This window comes from Girardinichthys multiradiatus, chromosome 6, assembly GCF_021462225.1.
Source record: "Girardinichthys multiradiatus isolate DD_20200921_A chromosome 6, DD_fGirMul_XY1, whole genome shotgun sequence".
NCBI classification, from domain to species: Eukaryota; Metazoa; Chordata; class Actinopteri; order Cyprinodontiformes; family Goodeidae; genus Girardinichthys; species Girardinichthys multiradiatus.
This window is the reverse complement of record NC_061799.1, coordinates 15483136-15509907: the sequence shown is the minus strand read 5'-3', so window position 1 is coordinate 15509907 and position 26772 is coordinate 15483136. Positions and strand designations below refer to the sequence as shown.

General features: G+C 39.0%; 1 protein-coding gene across 4 annotated transcripts in view; it reads left to right on the top strand.

Moving 5' to 3' along the window:
- astn1 (astrotactin 1) overlaps positions 1–26772 on the top strand; it is a 523796-nt gene that overhangs the window by 224900 nt on the left and 272124 nt on the right. For all 4 annotated transcript variants that reach the window (XM_047368543.1, XM_047368541.1, XM_047368540.1 and 1 more), the window contains one exon: positions 2904–3054. In XM_047368543.1, coding sequence (XP_047224499.1) covers positions 2904–3054 — 151 coding nt within the window. The remainder of the gene's footprint in view (positions 1–2903; positions 3055–26772) is intronic.

Sequence of the window (26772 nt, the reverse complement as noted above, 5' to 3'; positions counted from 1 at the left end):
TTTACGCTGTTACAGATTAATTCTGTTTTTTAGCATATTTGTTACCCTTAAATGTTTTAGATTGTTAATCAGATTTTAATATCAGACAAAGATAACCCGCACAAATACAAAAAGCTTTTTTTGAATGACAATTTAATTTGTTCTGTTCAAACCAATGTAAATCTATACACATATATAAATCACGACTTAGCTGTGATTATCCCACATAGGTATATAGAACATAATTAAGTTTAACTAGTCACACCCAGGCCTGATTGCTGTAGACTTTTAAAATGAAGAAAATCACCTAAACAGAACCTCTCTGACAACACAAAGCAGGCTCAACGTTCTCAAAAAGAAATGCATTATGGCCCAATCTAAAATTATTCAAGAACAGATGAAAACCAAGGTCACTGATATCTATCAGTCTGGGGAGAGTTCCATAGACATTTCTAAAGCTTTGGGACTCCAGTGCACTACAGTGAGAGTTATTATGCACAAATAAAGAAAACATGGAAAATGGTGAACCTTCCCAGGAGAGGCTGGCCGACCAACATTAATCCAAGATTCTCTTTGCCAACTCATGTTGGAGGTCACAAAATAACTCAAAAGCATTGCAGTTAATATTGTGCTGACTAACAAGACAAAAGTGAAACTTTTTGCAAAGTGAAACTTTTTGCAAGGTGTTTCCCTCATTACATTTGTTATAAAACCAATGCATCATTTGAGAAATGAGATTTGATTTGAGAAATCATTGTGGCAGTATTGTGATGGTCAGGATCTGTGTTGCTTCTTCAGGATCTGGGCTACAGTTGATGGGACCTCAACCACAAAAGACTTGAATAGTTCCTAAGGTCAAGTACAGTTAGAATATGCAAGACAATGATCCAAGGCCTCAGCAAGTATACCTCTGAAAAAAGGGTTTAGAGTGTTCTACTCAAAGTCTGGACTTAAATTCGATCAGTCATGACCTTGAACAAGCTATATATGCTTGAAAACTTTCCAAATTAATTATTCTGGAAAGAAGAGTTAGCCACACGTCCCTCGCAGCAATATAATATCATTGCCAGTTATTGCAAATGCTTAAAAGAAGTTGTTGCAACCCCCCCCCCCACACACACACACACACACGCTCCAGATTGCAAACACTGAATCAGTGTGAGGGTATTCTGCCACATAATTAATGCTGCCATAAATTATCACCATTTAAACTAACTTTCAATCTACTCAGTAATGCTGTTGTATTGTACAGTAAATTGTGTTGTACACTCAGTGTTGATCCTGCCTGTTATCCTGCAGTAATTTTGCATTTCCACGTTGGTTTCATCATCTGCTGATGTTCCAACAGGTTCCTTCAGAATAAATGACAACAATGCAAAAGGCAATTATAGTTGAAAAAATTGGTTTCGTGAAATATCAATTTGAGTTTAAAGGGAAGGAATCCTGTGGCTTTTTTCTCATGCTGATGATGGTGAGCACCTAAATATAAAGGTACATATTTCTGTGATTTCCCCCATGACCCACTATGGAATAAGCGGTAGAAAATGACTGACTGACCTACTGAAGTCCACTCTGTTCTTCATTGCCAATGTCAAGTACTTATCCATCTATTTGGATCTTTTACTAACTTTGTAAATAGCTTTTGTTTAAAAAATAAAATTGATATTAAATGACAGCTTCCAGCAAAGTTAATGTAACAAATTCATTTTGTTTTATTTCAATTATCAACTACTTTGCATATTTCAATTTACATGAATGTTGAAGTATTACCTTCACACTGACTCAATTTGTGGGATTCTCTGACATATTAAGAAACAGTCTGAAGGTAGTATTATATCTTTATTATTAATAAAAGTAAAATGCATGTTTTCAATAGCAGTGTTCTGACATTGAGGGAAAATGGGTGAATTGATGATGAAACAAAAAATGTATTCAACAACTAATTAATAGTCATGTTACTGAAATATTCTAATGATATCAACAAAACCTAAATATAACTAATAGGAAAGGTGAACATTTTTTTTCTGCTCTTTTCTGAAGTCTATCTGTATGTCCCGTGAAACATCTGTTGTTGGAGACCAGTGTGTAGTGCTTTGTAACAATAACTACACCTCTCAAACGTTTTTACATTTTCTTATGTTAAAACCACAAACTTTAGTAAAATTATGTGATAAACCAGCACAAAGTAGGGCATAATTGTGATAAAGAAGGAAAATAATTTGTGGTTTTTCAAGATTGTTCACATAAATTGGGAAATTGTTTTGTGCATTTACCTCCCTGTACTCTGATACCTCTAAATAAAATCCTGTCAAACAATTAGATCAGAAGTCATCTGATTAATAAAAAGAGTCAACCCTGTGTGATATTTATTCACAGAATGAACATATTTGTTCTTTGAAGGTTTTGGAGGTTTGAGGGAGGACATATTTACACAAACAGCATTGTGAAGTTGGAACACACCAGACAGGTCATGAATAAAGTTGTAGAGAAATTATAGCAGGTTATGTTCTAATATCCCAGCCATTCAACACCCCACAGAACACAGTTCAGTCCATCATCCTATAATGGAAAGAGTATAGAAAAACTGCAATGCTACTAAAACATGACTGTCCAGCTAAACCAGGGGTCAGCAACCTTTAATATCCAACAATCCATTTTAGCCCTTGCTCAAAAACTATTTTTTATTTTACTAAAAGTGACTAGTGACTAGAATCACCCTCTTTATTAAGAGTCTGCTTGATTTTTTAATGAATTCTTAGATTTTGCTCTTTTAAAATAAATTGATGCAGGGGTGACTACCAGGATCTAATAGAAACATTGAAATTTTTCAGTGTATAGTCATGAGAAACAGATGGCAGGCTGAATAACTTACAACAGTAGTCCACATAACACACATCTGCTTTCCCTCCATGCTGTTTCTGCAGAGAGGAGCTGATGATCAGTTCTTCCTTTGACTCTTTGGAGGTTCTTCTGGACTCTTTCGGACCTGTCAGAGATTGTACCAAAGATAACGGTGGCTGCAGCCGCAACTTCCGCTGCATATCCGACCGAAAGCTCGATTCCACCGGCTGTGTGGTGAGTCATCTTTCTTTATAAACCTCTACCTTTAGGCAGCTGTAGATTCAGCTGCAGAAAATGACCTTTCCCCAGACAAAGGAATCCAATTCAAAGTATTACAGAGTGGTATTCAATCTACACACTCTATCTTATGACTGATACAGCACAAGGGGATAAAATTGCCTTTACTTCCAACAGATCCAAATCTGGGGAGTTTTGATCTTTTGCCAACGTGCCAGGCCACTTTTCTAAAGGTTAAAAACCAGACCCTTTTTCATTAATATCCTGTTTTGGTCATCATTGTTTAAATCTGTTTGCTTACATAAATATTTATGGACATATCTACAGGCCACGGTGACCCACATCAAGGACACACAGTAAAACAGCATTCTCCAGTGTTTCTGAATAGACAATTTGACCCTCCCCCGTTGTGTCTCACACCTCTTAGATCAGCAGCACATTCATTAATTCCAGGTGGTGCTTAGCAACCAGGAAATGTAGCAGCCAGGTTTGTTTTCTTCTCCATCTGCTGGGGACTCCAGCACTAGCATTCTTGTCATTTGCAGAATCTTATTGCCTTCTGCTAGTGTTTTGCTTCCTTTAAATCCCTCACCCCATACCCCAATTTCTATCGATGAGCTGTCAGACACCATCCCTGCAACAATTTAATTTATTTTCAAGTGCTTTGATGCACTTCAGTTGAGGCTTTCAGGTGGTCTGGGAAGATGCTGTTGATGTAATCCTGTATGCTTGTCTCTTGTGATGCATTTCAAACATGGCGGAACAGCTTGTGAGAAATTTTAATGGGGGAATATGTCATTTATAGATTAGAGAAAAGACCCACATTTCTAAGAAACTCTGCATTTTGTTACTGACATTAGGATGTGAATACCACTTGTAACAAATACTTGAGTACATTAATGAATCTTATTGTCTTCCAGCATCTTGCTTTTAACACAAAGTTAGAGATTTACAGTAAGTGAGCTCCAGGCAGCTGAATAGAAGGAAAAACCTTGCTTCAAAGTATTTATTTTCAGCTCCAAAATGTAAGTCTTAAAACAAAGAGGAGAAATTATTTTTAAGCTGTTCTGCCCTTTTCAGATGTCTTCCCTCCAAGGCTGGTACCTTTTAAGCTGACAGGCAAAAGTTTTATTCATGAATTAAAATGTGAAAATATATAATACAGAAACAACAGTATATTTGTTACAGGATATACTATATTATCAAACTGTCGGGACATGGCATTTAGATAAAATAAAGAGGATTAAAACATTGCGCACAACATGACAGAGATTTGTAAGTCTGCCTCCAGATCTTGGTCAAAAGGTAATGGATGGATTTTGTCATGCTCTGAGGTGTGATTTCTGTGTTCACAGCAATTGGCAGCTGAACAGTGAACAATGAAGTGAAAGAACTGCTCAACCTTTTTTTTTTTTTAACCAGGGGAGCCAACTTATACTTTTGCACTCACAGTTTAATAATAATGTAATACTTTTATACTTTACTATAATTACGTCAGATTACCATAAATCACCTAATCACAATTGGCCCCTGATTATTTCCACTCAATATATTGCTTTGTGTAAAGCAAGCAGATATTGTTCCTTTTTCTCCTTCTGTGCTACAATTAAGACTAGATTTTGGCAGATGCAAAATGTCCCGCTAAATCTGCATCAAGCAAAGCTTTGGTTGTCAAAATGACAAACAAACAACTCTGGCTGTGATTAACATTAATACACATACATTTATGTGGGCTTTTCCTTAAATGCATGCATAGTCAATTATTTAAAAGTGGGGGAAATGCGTCAATACAGACAGACTGTTTTCTCAGTGAAGCTATTTCAGGACCAGATCTGTCTCTGTGTCTAGTTCCAGAATGTGAAGCACAGACAAACTTTCATTTAGCTTCTGCAAAACAGCGGAATGGATCTGCGCCTAAGTTTTCTAATTACTACCATAAGAACAGCAATTCTACAACAATAGAAACATAACACTTAGAATTCAATTTATTTTGTTTTGGGTACTCCACTGAATTGGGTGCTGGACCTTAGGTGTACAGGTCCTTCTCAAAAAATTAGCATATTGTGATAAAGTTCATTATTTTCCATAATGTCATGATGAAAATTTAACATTCATATATTTTAGATTCATTACACACTAACTGAAATATTTCAGGTCTTTTATTGTCTTAATACGGATGATTTTGGCATACAGCTCATGAAAACCCAAAATACCTATCTCACAAAATTAGCATATCATTAAGAGGGTCTCTAAATGAGCTATGAACCTAATCATCTGAATCAACGAGTTAACTCTAAACACCTGCAAAAGATTCCTGAGTACTTTAAAACTCCCAGCCTGGTTCATCACTCAAAACCCCAATCATGGGTAAGACTGCCGACCTGACTGCTGTCCAGAAGGCCACTATTGACACCCTCAAGCAAGAGGGTAAGACACAGAAAGAAATTTCTGAATGAATAGGCTGTTCCCAGAGTGCTGTATCAAGGAACCTCAGTGGGAAGTCTGTGGGAAGAAAAAAGTGTGGCAGAAAACGCTGCACAACGAGAAGAGGTGACCGGACCCTGAGGAAGATTGTGGAGAAGGGCCGATTCCAGACCTTGGGGGACCTGCGGAAGCAGTGGACTGAGTCTGGAGTAGAAACATCCAGAGCCACCGTGCACAGGCGTGTGCAGGAAATGGGCTACAGGTGCCGCATTCCCCAGACCTGGGCTACAGAGAAGCAGCACTGGACTGTTGCTCAGTGGTCCAAAGTACTTTTTTCGGATGAAAGTAAATTCTGCATGTCATTCGGAAATCAAGGTGCCAGAGTCTGGAGGAAGACTGGGGAGAAGGAAATGCCAAAATGCCAGAAGTCCAGTGTCAAGTACCCACAGTCAGTGATGGTCTGGGGTGCCGTGTCAGCTGCTGGTGTTGGTCCACTGTGTTTTATCAAGGGCAGGGTCAATGCAGCTAGCTATCAGGAGATTTTGGAGCACTTCATGCTTCCATCTGCTGAAAAGCTTTATGGAGATGAAGATTTCATTTTTCAGCACGACCTGGCACCTGCTCACAGTGCCAAAACCACTGGTAAATGGTTTACTGACCATGGTATCACTGTGCTCAATTGGCCTGCCAACTCTCCTGACCTGAACCCCATAGAGAATCTGTGGGATATTGTGAAGAGAACGTTGAGAGACTCAAGACCCAACACTCTGGATGAGCTAAAGGCCGCTATCGAAGCATACTGGGCCTCCATAAGACCTCAGCAGTGCCACAGGCTGATTGCCTCCATGCCACGCTGCATTGAAGCAGTCATTTCTGCAAAAGGATTCCCGACCAAGTATCGAGTGCATAACTGTACATGATTATTTGAAGGTTGACCTTTTTTGTATTAAAAACACTTTTCTTTTATTGGTCGGATGAAATATGCTAATTTTGTGAGATAGGAATTTTGGGTTTTCATGAGCTGTATGCCACAATCATCCGTATTAAGACAATAAAGGACCTGAAATATTTCAGTTAATGTGCAATGAATCTAAAATATATGAATATTAAATTTTCATCATTACATTATAGAAAATAATGAACTTTATCACAATATGCTAATTTTTTGAGAAGGACCTGTATGTTCAGGTTTGCTAAGCTTTCCAGTGCTGAATTTATTGTGCTTTGTGTTCTTGAAAACAGAAAGCATTCAGTTTACTTATAGTTGAATCCAAATAATTCTTACACCTGGGCAGATTGAGATTTGAAATTATTTTAATTAAATCAAAAGGTTTGTGTCTGATAGAAAATGAGATGTGCATATTTTAAAAGAAAATAAAACCATATAAAATGAGCATAGTTTTGAAAAAAAAAAAAATCTGTTTTTATTTACTTTTTCATTAAAAAAATGCCATGTCGGAAATGGGTATAATTCCTAACAGTCCGAGGAAAAAAACAAACAAACATTGCTGGTATTACACCAATCAAACCAAACACTGGCCATTATAGCTGATCAGATTCCAGTCTTGGAAGAAAATCTAAGACTGATGCACCAAAAATATTTCACACAATACCATAATATTACAAACTTCATAACTCTCAGTGAAATGCAGAGCTCAGTTATAAAGACAGTAAAAAATGAAACTTTGTTACTCTTACACATATCACACATTATTGCATATGCATGATTTTAACCACTGCTACATATTATTCAACACTCGAATGGCAGTTGTCTTTTCACAGTAGGTGCATACGTCTTCTCATCATTAGGCATGGACACTCTGTTTGGATATTCAGCTTCCATACACATTTTGTCATGATTTCTGGGTGTTTTGGGGTTTTTGTTTGGGTTTTAGTTATTCTTATTTCCAGTTCACATTTTGGATCTTGTTTCTGTTTATTATTTTCCTGGCTGTGCTTTAGTTTCTTATTATTGATTTTTAGTTCATGTTTTGTACGTTATGGTTTCCTGATCAGTTTGTATTATCGAATTTCTGTTTTGCCCTTGTTGCATTTTGTTCTCCCTGCATCTGTCAACCTGCAATTAGCTTCATTCCGTCCACCTGCATCATGTAATCAGTTTTCCCGTTTCACCTGTACCATGCTCCATTTATACACAATCATTTAGTTTACACATTGCGGAAACATAACTCCTTCTTGCTGTCATCCATGCCTATACCTATTTTCTCCCTGCCTTTTTGTGAGTATTTGTCTTGCTAAAAATAAACCGTTTTTACTTACAGTAAGATGTCTGCCCATCTGCATTCTGGGGTCCTCCATCTTACCACACGTGACACATTGTGTGTTAAAAGATCCAAAAGCCCATTTTGTCCTTTTTAGCAGTTCACCTACTTGGTCAGTGACTTAAAGAAGCATCTCTAATACCATTTTTAGTCTTTATGCTTTTTGAAAGTTTAGTGCTGCATTTACTTTGATTAGAAATAGTTTAGTAATCTTCCTGTCTATTTTCTGTTGCTTTTCAAAAGTCACAACCTGTTCATAAGGAGGAATCAATCTCCTGGTTGATTGTAGTCTATCAGAAATGGTGCAGGAAGACAGACTTTATGTGATCACAAAGTTGTTTGTAGTTACCTCTAACTGTGAAGCAACAAAGCCATTTCTGTTGCTTTTAACTGAGGCCATCCACATGTAATATATAGATGTTGACAAATTTGTTGGAACATCTTGTAAAGATGTGTCAAATAAATAAGTTTAGGCGGTAACACAATCTCACTAAAATAAAATTCAACCATTTATGTTTCAGTGCATTTATTAAGTAGGGGAAAAGGGGTATAATTGTTTTTCATAAAATCACATTTGTTGGTATCATATTGACCATTTTTTTTTTCTTTGCACATTCTCTCTAGATTGTCTAGAGTCCTTGGGCCTCTCTTATGCTTTCTTTTCTTTAGCTCACCCCACAGGTTTCCTATAGGACATAGGCTCTGGTGAAAGATTTCTGTGTTGTTTTGACAATATATTTTGAATCAATAATCTGATACATTTTTCTGGCAGAGTACTCACGATTTTCGTGAGTCTTCCAATATTTCAAAGAGTGTACAATAGAATGCACCTACAAAGGTGCTGAGGGCCTTAAGAAACAAAGCAGGCCCACAGCATCACAGAACCTCAACCATGCGTAACAGTGGCCATAAGGCGTTTCTCCAAATATTCATCCTTTGCTTCACCCACACCCACCACCTGAAAAGTGTTTTTTGCTAGAAAGCTTATTTTCACAAAACGTTTTGTGTTTATGTTTGTGATTTTAGGGCAAAGAAAGGCTTTTACTTGATATCACTTCCACACAACTAGTCAGCATTTCAACAGCATCTACTGCTTTTTAGACTTAGTGACCCTAGGTTGCCACTTTTTGGAGCTCTTTAGCAATACGCTTCATAAACTCATTTAATCATTCTCAACATGCTCCTTACTGTCCCCAGTGGCCGAATAAAAATAAGTTGGTATCCATCCGAGTGACAACTGATCACATCTTATTTATTCGAGTGAGAAACAAAAAGTCACAGAAGGTTTCTAGAAACTCTGATCAATGTAAAAAAAAAAAAAAAAGCAAAGTATAAGTACTAAAATAAACCCTAAATTCTACTTCTTTTGAAGGGAGAGTTAGTGGTGCCACTGACGTTTTTGTAAAAACAGTTTTTTCTTAACACGAGAGTTTTCCCCTAGCTGAAGAAATTTACTCAAAGGTTCACCCTTTTTATGCATGAATTATTCTACTGCAATAAAAGTTTTTTACACATTTTTAACAGGGGTGGCAACAATTTGTCCACCTCTGGAGCAGTTCAGCTGCACACACATGCTTAGACTGACTTTGGCTTAAATGCACCTGTATGATTTGGTCAAAGAAATCCTGTTTATTGCCTTGCACTTAAATGTCAGCAGTTCAATATTCGTTCAGTTTCCATCTTACACAAGGAGGTGACAGAGTGGATATTTTTAGACAAGCCTTTGAAGTCTCATAGGCATTTGAATCTGTTTTGCCTGGTTGAGACCCTTTTTCACAGTTTTCCCTGGTGTGGTAAAGCATAAAACAGTCCTCACGTTTTGTTGGGGCATTATTCCTTAATGCATAATTACAGGATGACTTTAAACAACATCTCACATTTGCCATCCATCTATCTAAAAGACAGCTTCTTTATGTTGCAGTGTGTTGCAAATCCCTGCCATAAGCATCAGGGAAAAAACAAAAAAATGTTTCTACTGAAATTAGTCTCACAGGGATCCGAAAGGGAAGTGGTGAAAGATTTATTTCCAAAGCTTTAATGAGTCAAAAGGCTTTTTTTCCCCTCCTGTTTATTATTTACTGTCATGTAATATTTTTAATTCCTGTGTGCATGTGGTATTGTAATAGGTTTGAAACCTTTGCAAAAGTAACAGAAGGGAATCGGTGTACTTTCTCCTGATGTCTCTGTTCTAACTTTAGAATCATTCACTGAGCTAAACTGATTTATTGAGAATGTAAATTTAAGTACTAATCAAACATTTTACTCTTAAGTAGAGAGCTTCTCAAGAAAGAGGCTTGGTTGTATGTTCAACAAAATCAGCAATACAGAAAACACAGAAAGGAATGTTTGTAGCTTGAGAATAGCTTTTTTTCCCTATCTTAAAAGCTTTAGGCAATGTTATTTAAAAAAAAAGGAAACAATATTGTACAAGTATCTGTTTTGTTTCTGTATGCATCATTATTTATGAAGTTACAATCTCGGAAAGATTCTTTTTAATGTTTTAATATGACTTTATATTAATACAAAACAGTTGGCATTATATAAAACTGGTTTGTCAGAAACTAGTTTTAAAACTAAAACTAAAGCAATCAAAAATATGAAAGAACCTCAATCCAGACACTCTGTTGGTTGTTGAATTTAGGTACATTCCTTCAACTAAATAAACTTAACTAATGACGATTAGCTGAATATATGGATGCTAGGAACGTCCAAGTCCAATTAATTAGAAATGAAAAGAAGATTAACAAAACACCTTTAGAGTAAAGTAAGTAGAAAGGAAAACATGGCTTAAGCTGCACCCTCTGGCTTTGTTGGCTGCTCAGCCTATCAGGTCTTTAAAGTAAAAAACAGATTAGTGACAATCCAATGCCTTAGCTTGTGTCATACAAGACAATGCATAGGATTCAATTTGGGCCATACTTTATCTGTTGAAACAGCAAGAAATGTTTTATGTAATAAAAAAAGATGTTAAATGTAAAACACCAAATTTAAATCCATGGTGGTGACACCTATTTTCTTTGGGGTTTGGTCTGGTGTCAGTCCCGGAGTGGCCGGCCAGAAAACACCGAAGGGTTGAGTGTATCTGCTAGGGCCTGCAGGGGCTTTCAGATCAGATGGGATGGCACGGTGCCCTTCCCCCACTGGTCCTTCTGAGTCCCAGCTGCTGTGAATTGCTGATGCCTGCCCGTCGGGCTGGGGGCTCTTGGACAGGAACCTCTTTCTCAGTGTTGGGTGGTTCTGCTGCCAGAGGTGTGGGCAGGTGTCTGACCGCTGAGGTGACCACTTTATGGGCTTGACCTACATTGGGAGACGTGGGAACTGGGTTGGGTAGGGGGGTTTGGTACCCTGTGTCTCTCCCAATGGCTCTTTGGCCTGGAGGCTGCTGCTCCTGTGCTTCACTGCTGACCAGCCTCTGTGTTAGGTATGTCTGGTGTCTGTCTGCTGCTGCAGCCTTCAAGAGTAGAGGCTACAGTGCTCTTGGGTGCCAAGTGCTTTTTACCCTTCTCACCATTGCAACATCTGTGCGATTTCAGGTTACAAATTAGTGTACACACACATTAAAACAACGACACTCACGCAACCATACATTGTCCAAAAGATTGAAGGCCTATTTTTGAGTAATTCAGTTAATCAATCGTTTTAAAAAATAATTCAGGGCTCTTTGGGGGTATTATACTTGCAGGCTTTCATAGACTGTGGATATAGCATTTAACTTTTCTATTCCTAGAAGCCAGGCAGTCCCACGGTATGGAAAAAGTAAAATAAAAGACAATGTCACTGAAGAAATATCTTACGCAGACCTGATGTAGTAGAACACTATTAATTGTACACTGCTGATCCCAATACACACACAATACAAAATGGGGTGTATCATAGAATACATACAAGCTTCATAGACTTGATGTTTTACAAACTGCTTTACTGCTGCTTTGGATCAAAATAACACAGGGTTTTATATGGCCCCATGACAAAATGAGACACAGTGTGACAGCAGCATAAGCAGAATGGATAATGTAATGTTTTTTTCAAAAAACAACCTCAAACCAAAAACATATTATTCACTACTTTTTTGAGCCTGTCTCCATTCTGTGGTGAGCACTTTGGCTGTTTCACACTAACCAAACGTTGCTTTTTTCACATCCCACTTCTTCTTTTTGTGTGTGCTCTACTTACAACTATACTACGATAAAGATTTGCTCTAAATCACTATATCCACACAGCAGTATTTTTTTTGTTGAATTATGACATTAGTAAAATGCAGTTTCTCAGTTTGTTTTGTTTCTTTTGTATAATTTATGTTGCAAATCCTTATTACCCCTTTTATAGCTTATTGATTTCAACCGCATTCCTCTGAGTTTTCCTTCATTTGCTAAACCTGTCTGGAAGTCTGTTCCTGGCCCTGCTGTTGCTGCCTTAGTAAATCAAATGCTAATTACACAGAGATTGCAAGAGCAGATTGAATGGAAGAGGCAGCACAAATTCCCCCTACTCTGTTATTTATGCAAAGCTGGGATAGAATGTAAACAAATATATATCATGGAAGAAGTGGAGGGATCAGGTAATGTCAGGTAATGTCTGCAAGATGTTTTTTTCAATGTAGTCACTTATATGGCATTTAACCTGAGTTGGAGATGTGTGTATAGCATTTAAATATATCTTTCAATAGATTGAGTTCCTGTCGTTATCACAGTTTGTAGATTTATTGGTGTTGTCTTTGAGCAAGCTGTATCATTATTTTCTCATTTACTTACATGACATCCCTCTCCTGTCCATCACTGCATTGAGCACACTTTCAGCCTCCGTTGCATACATTAGCGTGGGTTTTACTAATTATCTTGTGACTGTTGAGCTTATAAATGAGCTTCTCATCTGTCTAATCAGGGCAGTAAACTGGCTGAGCCCCAGCAATGCGATTCCACCCTAATCAATTAACACCTTGTCTGATTTGGTGCCGTCGGTCCTGTCTGCGTTTTAATATTTTCTCTGGTGTGAAAGTAGGCTGATGGTGGCTGTGCGAACGGACCGGCCAACCCGCTCTGTCTCTCTGATGTATTGCACTCCTGGGGAGAAGCAGCATGCGACACATGTGGAAGTGAGAGTGTAATAATCACAGGATGATTGTGAGATTTATTAGTTTGGTCTTGTCACTTGTCTCCCCTACAAAATGGTGGAAAACAAGGATGATGTTAGAACAGAACAGATTGCTACCAAGATGAAATGTGGAGGATATTAGTACACTGTCCAAGATCCCTGAATAAAGTTTGTGTGTGTGAGCCTTTGTTTAATTTGACACACAAACCTACAGCAATATTAATCAACAGTCCAGCAATACTGCACTTTATTGCTTTTTTTGTATTTTGTGTTCAATTTTAGGCTCTGTAGTTTGGAGAAAACAAGAAGTGGTGTCGTGGTTATGAACAAAATGTGGTGCCATGCAGGAGACTGAGCCATTCTAACACATGAATATATTTAACTCTAAACCATTCCATTGTAGTCCTGATTTTATGTTTAGTGTTCTCTGCTGGAAAGTGAACCTTTGTGAACCATTTGTTTGTGTGGTGTACAATGTTATTTATCTCCACTCACAGATCTTTGCATGCAGATCAGAATTTAAATTTGGTCTCATCCAACCAGAGCACCTTTTTCCACATGTGCTGTGTGTAATATATATGTCTTGTGGTATTTTTAAATAAGATGTTTTTGATGCTTTCAAAAAGGGATTTCTTCTTGCCACTCTTTGATAAAAGCCACATTTTTATGAGTGCAAGGCTAATAGTCCTGTCTACAGTTTTTCCCTCCTGAACGGTGGTTTTGTACAGCTCTATTGTTGCCATGGATCTTCTGGACGCTCTCTGATTAATACTCTCCTCACTGGGCCTGTCAGTTCAGGGGAATTGCCATGTCATAGTAGGTTTACAGTTGTGTTATAGTTTTTCCATTTATGGAGGCTAGATTGGGGAGTGCTGTTTGAGCTGTTAGTACGTAATTGCATGTAACTGCTATGGTACAGACCGATTTAGACAGTTAGCCATGAAAAATCAAAAACATGTGATAAAATACATTGCTTTCTGGCAAATGGTTGCTTAATCCTAAGAACATCAGGTTTTTTTTTTTCTTTTTTATGGCAACGCCAACTCTGCCTCTAAGACAAGTCTCTCTGTGCTCCTCTAGATTTAACTGGGATGCTGCTAGAGTTAGGAGACCATTTGTGGCACAACTTACAGTTTATTTAAAAATTCTACCGAGTTCAGATCTGTAGGGCCTTTTTATTCATCCTCTCTCTAGCAATTACATTGTTTACTGGAAGTTCTGGTAGCAGATTTTAGGCAGGCTAATACTGCAAAAAAAACTAATGGAACTCAATTATGTCAAACAAAACTTTTATTGAGTAAAATTATATGACGTAACCTACCTGTTTGCTTTGTATGGCTAATTTATATAGTTCCAGGGCAAAACCAGAATCATCTAACTATGTCAAAAAAATATTGAGACACAATTTGAATCCAATACAAGCAATTTTTTACTTTGTGTAGGCAACAGCAAAGCTCCCATAGCATCTCTGCATGATGCTAGTTTAAACTGGACACAAAATGCAGCATTGCATGCAACACTAAGTAAAGACTAGATGCACATCGTGGCTCTCTGAACAACTAAATCCTTTTTAATAATTCTGAACTGCACCAGGCTCGGTGCTGCTGGCTAAAGCACTTCGTCATTCCACTTTGCATTGCTGAACTACCCCTTTAGCAGCAGAAACCAATCTTGACTGGGATCACACTTTGTGATACTAAGCATTGTTGAGGGGAGTCAATACTTGGCAAATGTACAACTAGAGCTCAGCCCTAAAGAGGACCAGAGGAGCACATTATATTGCCACTACTGATGTTTTCTCTCCTCGGGTCACAGGATTTTTCTGGTTGTTGTGTGTTTAAACATAGATGGTCGATCACAAACTGTAAATTGTTTTAAAATGTTGTGTTGGGTCCAGACAAAAGGATTTTTTAAAATGTAATCATGTAATGCAAATTATTTATATACAGTGTTTTACCTATAAAAGCCTTATACCCTTGTATTAAACCAAATTTCTATGCTATTGAGGAGGTGGCCTCCTTACAGCTTTCTTAGAGTATGAATGTGATCTGACCTCAGTCCGACAAAGCTACCAAGTGTACACTGCAAGCTTGAGCCAAACGCCCTCCCATAGCCAGGTTTCCGTTGCATTACAGGCAGCTGTAAAGTAAACAAACTAATCAACAACGGCAGCATGTCTTTTTTGTAAAGCGTAAAGCCCTATGCAACTTTCAAGACATCTTTTTAAAATAATTTGGTATACTTCTCAAATAAGTTTACATGAAATAGCACAAAGAAACAAACATACAGGGGTTGGACAATGAAACTGAAACACCTGTCATTTTAGTGTGGGAGGTTTCATGGCTAATTGGACCAGCCTGGTAGCCAGTCTTCATTGATTGCACATTGCACCAGTAAGAGCAGAGTGTGAAGGTACAATTAGCAGGGTAAGAGCATAGTTTTGCTCAAAATATTGAAATGCACACAACATTATGGGTGACATACCAGAGTTCAAAAGAGGACAAATTGTTGGTGCACGTCTTGCTGGCGCATTAGTGACCAAGACGGCAAGTCTTCGTGATGTATCAATAGCCACGGTATCCAGGGTAATGTCAGCATACCACCAAGAAGGACGAACCACATCCAACAGGATTAACTGTAGACGCAAGAGGAAGCTGTCTGAAAGGGATGTTCGGGTGCTAACCCGGATTGTATCCAAAAAACATAAAACCACGGCTGCCCATATCACGGAAGAATTAAATGTGCACCTCAACTCTCCTGTTTCCACCAGAACTGTCCGTCGGGAGCTCCATAGGGTCAATATACACGGCCGAGCTGCTATAGCCAAACCTTTGGTCACTCATGCTAATGCTAAACGTCGGTTTCAATGGTGCAAGGAGCGCAAATCTTGGGCTGTGGACAATGTGAAACATGTATTGTTCTCTGTCAGTTACTGTTTTCCCCACATCCAGGAGAGTTACGGTGTGGAGAAGCCCCAAAGAAGCGTACCACCCAGACTGTTGCATGCCCAGAGTGAAGCATGGGGTTCGATCGGTGATGGTTTGGGCTGCCATATCATGGCATTCTCTTGGCCCAATACTTGTGCTAGATGGGTGCGTCACTGCCAAGGACTACCGAACCATTCTTGAGGACCATGTTCATCCAATGGTTCAAACATTGTATCCTGAAGGCGGTGCCATCTATCAAGATGACAATGCACCAATACACACAGCAAGACTGGTGAAAGATTAGTTTGATGAACATTAAAGTGGTGTTTAACATCTCCCATGGCCTGAACAGTCACCAGATCTAAATATTATTGAGCCACTTTGGGGTGTTTTGGAGGAGCGAGTCATGAAACGTTTTCCTCCACCAGTTTCACATAGTGACCTGGCCACTATCCTGCAAGAAGAATGGCATAAAATCCCTCTGACCACTGTGCAGGACTTGTATATGTCATTCCCAAGACGAATTGAAGCTGTATTGGCCGCAAAAGGAGGCCCTACACCATACTAATAAATTATTGTGGTCTAAAACCAGGTGTTTCAGTTTCATTGTCCAACCCCTGTATATTTAAATTCTCAGACTGAATGATCTCACTTGGTTTGTAGTGAAAACGTTGTTTCGCTTGGAGTTTTATCTGTGTGAATAGAAACTGAAACACCTGAAAAAGATACAAGTTAACACACTCATCAACTAATACAGACCAAAGTAACTATAGGTGTGAAAATGCCCAAAGAAACAAATAAAAAAAATACTGAGGATGGATGAGTAACACGGAAACCAAGTGAGCACAATCAACAGAATGTGCAACAGCTGGGGGTGAATCTAAGCAGAGAACAGAAGGAAGAACGAATAATTGGCACAAGAGAAACTGAATGGAAACACAGATGGTCTAACTAAACTATTACCAACATAAGAGACTACACCAAAATGCACAGAACATGACACCGCAACTTTAACTTAACACAAATGAATAAACAAACATAGAAAGACCCTGACAATAACAGTAAAATTATTAATTAAATATTATAAGGAACTGAGGAGAATAAGTGGTGCAGAAAAGAAGATGTTCAATTAAACATGTTGTTATTACTTTAAATTTAACATGGCTGAGGATTCCCCCTTTGATAGGAACTGGAAAACATCTTTGATCAATCATTTAGTGGAGCATACGATTGTGGAATTGGCAACACACTAGACACCAAGGCAATTAAATCAATATCATCATCAAAATCTGCAGTTCTGCCATTGTTGCTTCAATTGGGCACAGCCAGCTGTAAGATTCATTTTCTTAGTTTTCAGAAGACATCAGTGCTGTAGGATCGTTTATAGCAAGGGTGATCTGCAGTTTTCTGCAGGTTTGTGACCTCAAATAAATCTGTTTTAAAGTCTGGTTTCCTCATAAACCATCAAACACTAGGAAAAAAAGTGACAGAGCTACATGCATTAACATTTTACTTTTCCTTCCCATTGAAACGTCTCCTGGATGCACAGGAGCACCACAGGGGACGGTACTCTCACCATTACCTTTCACTCTGTACACCTCAGACTTCCAGTACAAGACAGACTCCTGTCATTTGCAGAAATACTCGGATGATTCTGCAGTCGTGGGGTGGATCAGAGATGGACAAGAAGCTGAGTACAGGAAGGTGGTGGACCACTTTGTGGCATGGTGCGGAAACAATCATCTCATCTTGAACGTGACTAAAACAAAGGAGATGATTGTACATTTTAAGAGAAACAGGAATAAGTCAAACACTATTTCCATCCTGGGAGAAGAAGTGGAGGTGGTGCAGGAGTATAAATACATCGGTGTTCATCTGGACAACAGACTGGAGTGGAGATGCAACTGTGAAGCCATCTACAAGAAGGGACAGAGCAGACTGTACTTCTTGAGGAAGCTTAGGTCCTTTGGTGTTTGCAGCAAGATGCTGCATATCTTTTATAAGTCTGTTGTGGAGAGTGTGATCTCTTCTGCAATCATCTGCTGGGGAAGCAGCATCAGAGCCAGGGACTTAAAAAAGCTCAACAAGCTGATAAAGAGCCTGGCTCTGTTCTAGGGACTCCTCTGGAACCTCTGGAGAACATTGTGGAAAGACGGATTCTTCATAAAATGAAGAACATTATGGAGAACCCTGAGCATCCTCTTCATGAGACTGTCCTACAACAACAGAGTGTCTTCAGTCAGAGGCTTCTTCAGATCTGCTGTAAGATGGAGCGCTACAGGAGATCCTTCCTGCCCACAGCCATCAGCATCTACAACGGCTCTTTGAAGAAACCTTAATAATGAGCTACAACAACATTTAATTTCCCTTTGGATTAATAAAGTATTTTTGAATTGAATTGAATTGAATTGAATTGGATTAGTGCTTCTGTGTTCTTTTTGTGTCTCTCACCCCCCCTCACACTGAGCCTGGTTCTGCTGGAGGTTTCTTCCTGTTAAAAGGGAGTTTTTCCTGTCCACTGTCGCTACATGCATGATCAAGCTAGTACAAGCTAGTAACTTAACAGCGCACTACACATATGTATGGAGACAGGGCTTCAGCCGCCAAACCTCCAGGTGTCAGTGGGTCCTCTGGCTCCTCTCGATGTGGAAGAGCAGCAGTTCTACTCCGAGCCCCTCCCGGATGGGCGAGCTCCTTACCCTAACCCAATCCTTTTTGCACTGGTCTCTCACGGTTCCCCCTGCAGGTGGTGGGCCCACTCGGGGATGGCCTCGTATCCTTCGGGCTTGGCCCGGCTGGGTCCCGCGAGGAGCTACCCAGCCACCAGGTGCTCTCTGACTTGTCCTGACCCCATGCCAGGCTCCAGGGTGGGACCAAGCAGCTATATCTATAATAAAATAGCTATATCTACATAGCAAATGAGAAAATGCTTTGTAGTCTGGACAAAACACTCTTTGGGTCTGGATTTGGAAAGGAGTCCAGTGTTTGGCGACCCCTTCATCATAACAAAATGTCTTTTCTGGTTTACTAAAGAACCTTCACTGCCAATTTAACCTATAATGTAAAAACAATCTATACATTTTAGGATTTAGCTCTGTGGAATCTAAGCTATAAAATTTAAGTGAATGAGAACATCCACGGTTAGAAAGTGTTAAAAATAATTAAACTGAATTCCTCATGAATCTTTTGATCTGGTTTTCTTCAAATTCTTTGACTTTGCTTACCCTTACGTAGAAAAGTGAAATCACAGCGTTCTCTGAGATAATATAGTATAATCCCACAGTATGAATATTCCGGAGATAAGTTTGTCTGAAAAAACATGAAAGAGCAGAGCACATTTCAATAAAGGGCTAGAAACAGCTTTTAAGGTCATGAAAAAAGATCTATCAATTTTTTATTTGCTATCAGCCAGCATACTTTTTAAATTATCTACTTATTCCAATTGCTCAAAAATTTCATTGTGACATTTGAGTTTGAATTTGTCCCAGGAGGAATGCAGTAGCATAGAGCGAAAAGCTATTTTCTAAAGTGACTAATTACATAATTACAAATGAAGTTAAACAACCAATTAAAATAAATATATCAATAGGTTATGTTATGTTTTGCCAGTGGCATAGACAAAACAGAAAGAATAGTTGACAATTCCTGAAAGAAATATGTTGGACATTTTTTTTATGCAAGTCATAAAAAAAACATATTGTGTGTAATTGTGTCTATCTACAGTGTGAAAATGTGGGCATTCATGCAAGGAAGCAGGGTAAATTCCAGCAAAAGTGTAAATAAAAAAAAACCACGTCTGACGTACTCAGAGGAAAAAAACAGAAACAGAACATGACACGACATGACATCAACAGTAGAAATTTGCAATGAATAAATGAGCAAGGGAGGAACATATACCGTAGACAGAGATTACTGGGACAATAAACAAAACTGAGGAATGAGGCAACAGAAGGGAAAGGCTAACCAAAAACTGAGAAACCAGAAAGCACCAAACAGAACATACCCTAACAAGAGAAAGACTTAAAACACCAAATTGAAATGAGACAATGAAACAGGGGTGACAAAGAACAGGAAGTAAATAGAACCTGGTGCACAAAAAGGAACCAAACTACCAAAATAAAACAGGAACTAAGGTTTACAAAGAGAGTTAGAAACTACAAACAAAACCTATACAGAGAACAGAAAATGTAAGAACTTAAAATATGGAACACAAAACTACAAAATCAAAGCAAAATCTTTCTCAGTATTACAGTAGTATCCACCTTTTTCTACCAGTGCTGCTGCAGAATTGCTTGTGTAGCAAATGCTGGCAGCTGCAGCAGAGTTGTTTGTTTTGGTATGTAGCGAGCTGTATTTGGAACTAGTTAGCAGTTTAGGTAAATTTCTTCTTCTATGTCTGTTATAGTAATCACACACCTTGCTCTTACTATGCTTGGACATTGTGTGAACATTCCTACTTTATGCCCTGTTTGTAGCAGATGAAGCTTAACCTGTTGCTTCAGCTGGTGCTTTTTGGATTATTTCCTGTGATTAGTGGCTAATTTTCCATTGGTTACCTGTTATCTTCAGTATGTTCTCTCCATTTAACAGTTTTAGTGCTTTGGTACATGCATCTTTCATTACCAATATCGAAACACTGTCTGTCAACATACCATTCTCATAGTTAGTCCTTGTCTTTCCCTCTCTCCAATCTTTTTCCTTTATCTGGTTAGTTAGTTATGGTAAGTGAGATGTCTGTAAATTAAGTTCAGCATATTCATCTTAAAGTAATTTAAAAAATAGAGTTTCACATATTTGTTGCACTATAAAAAAATAAAAAAAATCTGTTCAGAAGTTTTCTGAAGTAAAATTGAGACCAGGAAAGTGAAAGTTGAAGAAGTTACAATGTTTTTTTGCTTTTTTTGGTAAAACCATTTAACCACTTTATTCAAGTTTTTTTTTCTGACCCATTTGTTCTATTTTAAAAGGTTAAAATTGACATCGCTTCGATCATGTTTAGACTTTATCAATCCAGTTTTAGGTGGAATGTTCCCCTTATAAACCATCTAATCACACATTCACAAGTGCTCTTTTTCAGACAAACATAAACAAGGGTTACTTTAAGCATTCAAACCGACCATTTTTTTCATGGAAATATTCTATTTAAATTATGTGAAACATCAAATGTCCTGTCACATGGATTGACTAGCAGCACATTCAGTATCATACACTTCATACTTCTACATTTATTTTGATATACAGAAAACCTTACAAAGATGGTCTACATTGCATGGCTGATCTATCATATTTCATTGTCATATTTTTAAGTCAATAAAGTCAGTGAGAGCACAGCATAATGGGTACATGTATTGGTCATTTGTCCTCACAAGAGAAATAAAATCCCCATCCTGTCATGCATTAAAGCATCACCTAAACAACTATAAATTCACATTTCTGCAACATCTTTCTCAACCAACCAAATTTTCCTTCCATCCATTAATAATTGAATGAATGAAATAATGAATGTACAACCAGATATTTGGTCCCACCTGATAGCTCTGGTTTTGTCTTTGGGTCCCTTTATGACTTATGCAGATAGCTCCAGAAGTAGGCACTCAGAAGCCATCTTGATCTCAGTTTCTTTTGATCCACATCCGATATCCCAATTGTGAAGGTAAAAGTGCACCGCCACTGCCCAAGTGCGAGCATGGGCTCAGACGGACCAGCAATTTCTCGATTCTGGAGATGTCCAGAAGGGCTGTTCAGTCTAGGAGCGTTGGTCTGCCTCATTAATTCCCCAAAAAGTTACAATAAGCGACCACTCATTTTAGATCAGCCGCGGAGCCAACCATGGAGTGGAAGCCTTGTGCGTGTGCGCCCAGGAACAAATGGAAGGAGAGCTGCTTGACCTAGACTGAAATTAGCATTAAACCTGAGAGCTGGCTCAGAATAGACTAATTGTAAGCTAGTGCTAATCACTTATTCACCCATCAAGACATGAGGTGGCAGCCGGTCATATAGTCCAGTTCTACATGTAGACAGAACAGGTGTTGCTCAATAAACCTGGAAAATATCTCCTGGTGCCAGTAAGACATAGCAGAAAGAGCAAAAGTAAGCCTCACTCTTCTCTTTCATATCTTCTGATCCTAAACATACAGCTCTGAGTTGTTTAAAGGTGCAGAATTAATGAGAAATAAATAATCTGTGGGGGTGTGCCTCTGTGGAGTTAATCACAGGTGGACCATTAATTAGGTAACTTTTCTATTTTTCTAAATAATATATGTAATATGTAATACATAAACTAAGCTCATAAACCAAGGATAGAGCTTTACTCAATATAATACATAGATACTACTTTATGTATACATTTACTAATAACTGTAAAATTAGTACTGATAACAGGACAAAAGGTGAGAGTATAAGAAAGGTCCAGGATGAGGCTCTATTTTCTATTTTAAACACCTTTCTGTCTACAGAAAGTGTTCAATAGTAAAGACTGAACTAATGGCTCACATGCTCAGTAGAGAAAAACAGACAGTGGAATGAAGGGCTGGAAAGATGGCAGTAAAACAACAATTTCATGAAAGAAGAAACATATTTTAATTATATGTTGGGATAGCTCACAGCATACTTAAAATAAATAAATGTGTTTTTAGGGTCTTACCATTCTATTAAAATCTAAAAAAATTAATTTTATACTAGTTTTCTTTTTAGAAATGTAAGAAATTTATGACAATGGACCCTGAGGGGTAGGAGAGAGTGAGATAGTAAAATTTAAAATGGTAATTTATATAAATGAAAAAAGAATGACATTTATTTGAGCCACTGAAAACAGTTTCTCTGAGTTTAGTCTGATGGACTAAAAATAATTATATTTTCTAAATATCACAAAATGTGTTATTATCTGCTTCAGCCAAATGTTTTTTTTTTCATCAGTTGTAAACTGTTTCTCTTTATCCTTAACTTAAACTAAAAATTAAAACCAGGTCAAATTATTGTGAAGCTTTTTTGTTTGATTCACGATACTTTACATTCTATGTAAACCCACCCAGGGCATGTTTTGTGTTACTTTAACTTTAAGATAAAAATTTGTGCCTGGGCTAAAGTCTCCAATGGTTCAGGCCCTAAGAATGCCCCTGGTGGTGACTCTACTTTCTAAGTTAATTTGTTCCATGATGGAGCTCTTAACTGGAATTTTTCATGTAAGGAATCAATTTTCCTCAGTGAAATGATTTGAAATACAATTAATCCATTCCAGACACCCTGAAACACCTCAATGCAGCATTCATGAATATGAAGGTGCTCTGAAAATGTTAAATATTTGGTTCTGTGTTAGAAAAAAGATGAAGTAAAAGTAAGCTGAACTGATGTGGAACAGAAAAACTGCAGAGTAAATACAAAGAAAACAGGAAAGTTAAGTAAATTACAGTAAAAGCACTTGAATGAATTGGAACGCCAAATTTGCCAGATCCCTTTTACAAATATCTGTATATATGGATTTCATTGTCAATCAAAAAGGGATTCAGCCTCAGACAGATCATCCAATCATCATCCAGAAGCTGAGTGTCCGGGCCAGCCGAGGCCAGCCCACTGGCCCATAGACCCCCAGAGACGCTGAGCATCCGATGGGTGGGACAAAGCCCAGCATTTATCCAATGACTCGTCTCGTTTTGCTGCAGCCAAGGCTGCCCCATAGAGCCTCAGAGACGCTGAGCGTCCGATGGGCGGGACAAAGCCCAGCATGTTTGCTTCTCTATAGAACTCACTGTTTAAAGCACTGTGAAGCTGCGGGAATGAGAGAGCTTGTGTATATAAGGTTTCTCCATGAAAATAGTGAATAGCGAGTGTGAGGAGCCACAGACCTGCCCCACTGGACCCAAGACAGACAGGGAGGAGATCTGAGCCGCAGACATCCAAAGGCCCCCCAGACCACGGGAACCCCAGGAGAACCACCGCTGGGACTACGCAACTCCACCAAGGAAGAGCAGAGGAGAGCCCCAGGGGAACCACTCAGCAGCCACTCTGTAGAATCCCCAGGGAGCCATAGTGACAAGTCCACTTGAACCGTCGGCAGTTGTTTACGCCGGAGCAGATCCAGCAATGGACCCAGAGGGCAGAGACCACGGGGCACCTCATCCCCCTAACGATGCCCGACCGAGCCAGGGGGGGCCAAGCCCCGGCAAGCAAGACACAAATGCACCCATTCCCGTACAGGAAGAACCACCAATACACCAGCGGGCAGAGACACCAGCCACCAGCAGGGAGTGTGGCGGGGAGGAAACAGGCCCCACATTTAATGGAGGGCCTTAGCTGGTCCAGGAGAGAGAGCAACCCAAGACCCAACCAGACACAAAAACAGGACAGTCACAATCACACATTCCCACCCTCGTGTACACATAAAAACACTCACACCCACACACCCAACGTAAAGACACACAACAATGGATGTTGTACACTCATTCACAATCCCCATACCTACCATATACTCCCAGGTCCATGCACTGATACCCCAGAGGGGCAACTAGGAGGTGGCCCCCAGGAGATGGTCCCCTTCCTTCCCGGGTGGAGACAAGCAGACTGCACTACCCCAGACTACACCCAAACCCGAACGACCCCGGCCCAGAACCCGACCCCCCGCGCTGACCCTAACCCCCAACAACCCCTGTCCCCAACTGGAGAGGGGGCCACGAACAAAAGAGGGGTCTCCCTGGTCCAAACAAGCTTGCCAACCAGAGCCGTCCCAGGACAGAACAGTCCCCCAATGAATTCCAATCTCAACCCCACCACATTAAACCCTAACATAAATTCCCCCACAGGACCACCCCCAACCAGGACAAAGATTTCAAACACATGCCCCAAAACCAGAACACCATGCAAATGCCCAAAGAAACAAGTAAAACAAGTACTGAGAAGGAGTGATGACTAACACAGAAACTGTGAGTACAATCAACAGGATGTTCAACAGCTGGGGGTGAATCTAAGCAGAAACTTAAAAGAAGGGTGAAAAATGTGCACAGGAGAAACTGAATAGAAACACAGAAGATAAAATTATTCAAAAGCTAAAAACTATTGCCAACATAAGATACTATACCAAAATACACAGAACAGAACATGACAAATGAAGTTAAACTTACACACAAATGAATAAACCGACATGGAAAGACCCTAATGACACTGTTGGGCCATCGTCCATTTTGTGAGGTAAACAAACTACTATGCCTCTCAGCATACATTGCAGCTTTGACGTCATGGCCAGAAGTGATAAATACCAGCTGAAACTAACGCAAAGCTGCCATTTCCAGCCAGAGTGTCCTGTCGATACTACACGAGGAGGCAGTCTCTAGAGAAATAGAAGCACGTGGGCGAGTTTACTTTGTTCTCCACACCGGCCATTCCAGGAAGAGCTTGATAAAATTGAAATCCTCCTGATAAAAGAAGATCAGAAGATTGATATTCCGATCGAAGACTGCACTGCGACCCAAGGAGAAAAAAAACAAAACATGGAGGTTTCTTTTCCAAGGAGTCAGATTTTACTGCTTGTTTGTTCCAGTCGACTGCCATGGTTCATCAGATTTTCCCCATTTGGACAACGGAGGAGAAGTTGACCATTTTGAGTTGTTCACGGACACGTAACTACTCCCAAGACCCCCCCCCCCTTTTTTTTTTTTTTCTTCAAACCTAGGCCCATCCCCACAGAGGAGCTGACATGAAGTAAATTCATCAGTCAGTCATGTTCTACCGCTTATTCCATAGTGGGTCGCGGGGAAGCTGGTGCCTATCTCCAGCAGTCTATGGGCGGGAGGCGAGGTACACCCTAGACAGGTCGCCAGTCCATCGCAGGGCAACACACAAAGAACCACACACACACACTCATTCACACACCTAAGGACAATTTAGAGAGACCAGTTAGCCTCTTTTTTTTTATTAATTAGAGTTTTTCGCAAACATGTTTATTTTGGGTAAGAGTGATTATCTGTCAACTAAGAATAGTATTCCACACCATTTGGTAAAACGGTTGATAACACAGTGACATTTAGCGTGGTTTTGGTTCATAGGATTAATTGACAATTAACTAACTGTCATTATTAAGTGCTGTGACCCTAATAATCACAATACCAGAGTGTAAATCCTTACAACGCTAACACTAAAATTATCTAAATACAAACACAAGTGAGAACCAAAGCAGAAACAGTTTTAAATTAGATCAATTGTTTTAGCTAGACAAGGACTGGATATCCACTGTTTGAATTGTACTATATTTCTGCTTTTGTTTATTCTGCATTTGTTACAAAATGTGTTTTCAATTCATTGAAATACAGTCAGCTTAATGATAGAAACAAGTCCTCCTTAGAGCCTTTAACATCAATGATTTAATACAATTCACATACAGACAGTGTGTAACATAACTTACACACAGATACAACATACATACAAAATTGAACTAAAATAAGGTATTTTATGACCTATTAAAATATTTAACCTAAACCTTTTGTGACTTACTGACTAAAGCCTCTTAGGGATTTCCATTCATTTTTTCTGGGAAAATCGGCCCTTACAGTTTTTGTATTTGCTCATACCTTGTCTATCAGATGAATTTGAAAACTGCAAAGATTATCCAACTCCTCTCAATGGGATTTGTTGCTGTTTGGCAATAGCACAGAGCTGAATCCCTTAAGCCTGAAAAGCACTGCAGAAATTTATCTCATCATTAAGCAACGAGATTAAAAGCCATGGTGGTTCAAGGGGTTCCCAGAGAAGACTTTGTACTGCTAGTTTCTTCCACTGCAGAGCAGACAGCACTTATACTCAATGTCTGTTTATTAAATGATCTAAGATTAATGGTGATTTATTTTATCTTTAAACACTCTTGTTTGTGTCAGTGGATGGTTAATAAGTAAAGACCTAGTCAGAGAAAGATGCTTTCCCAGATGCTTATATATATATATATATATATGTACAATTCTGAAATAAAGTACTATGCGAATAATGCTGTAAATAAAGAATGCTTTCAA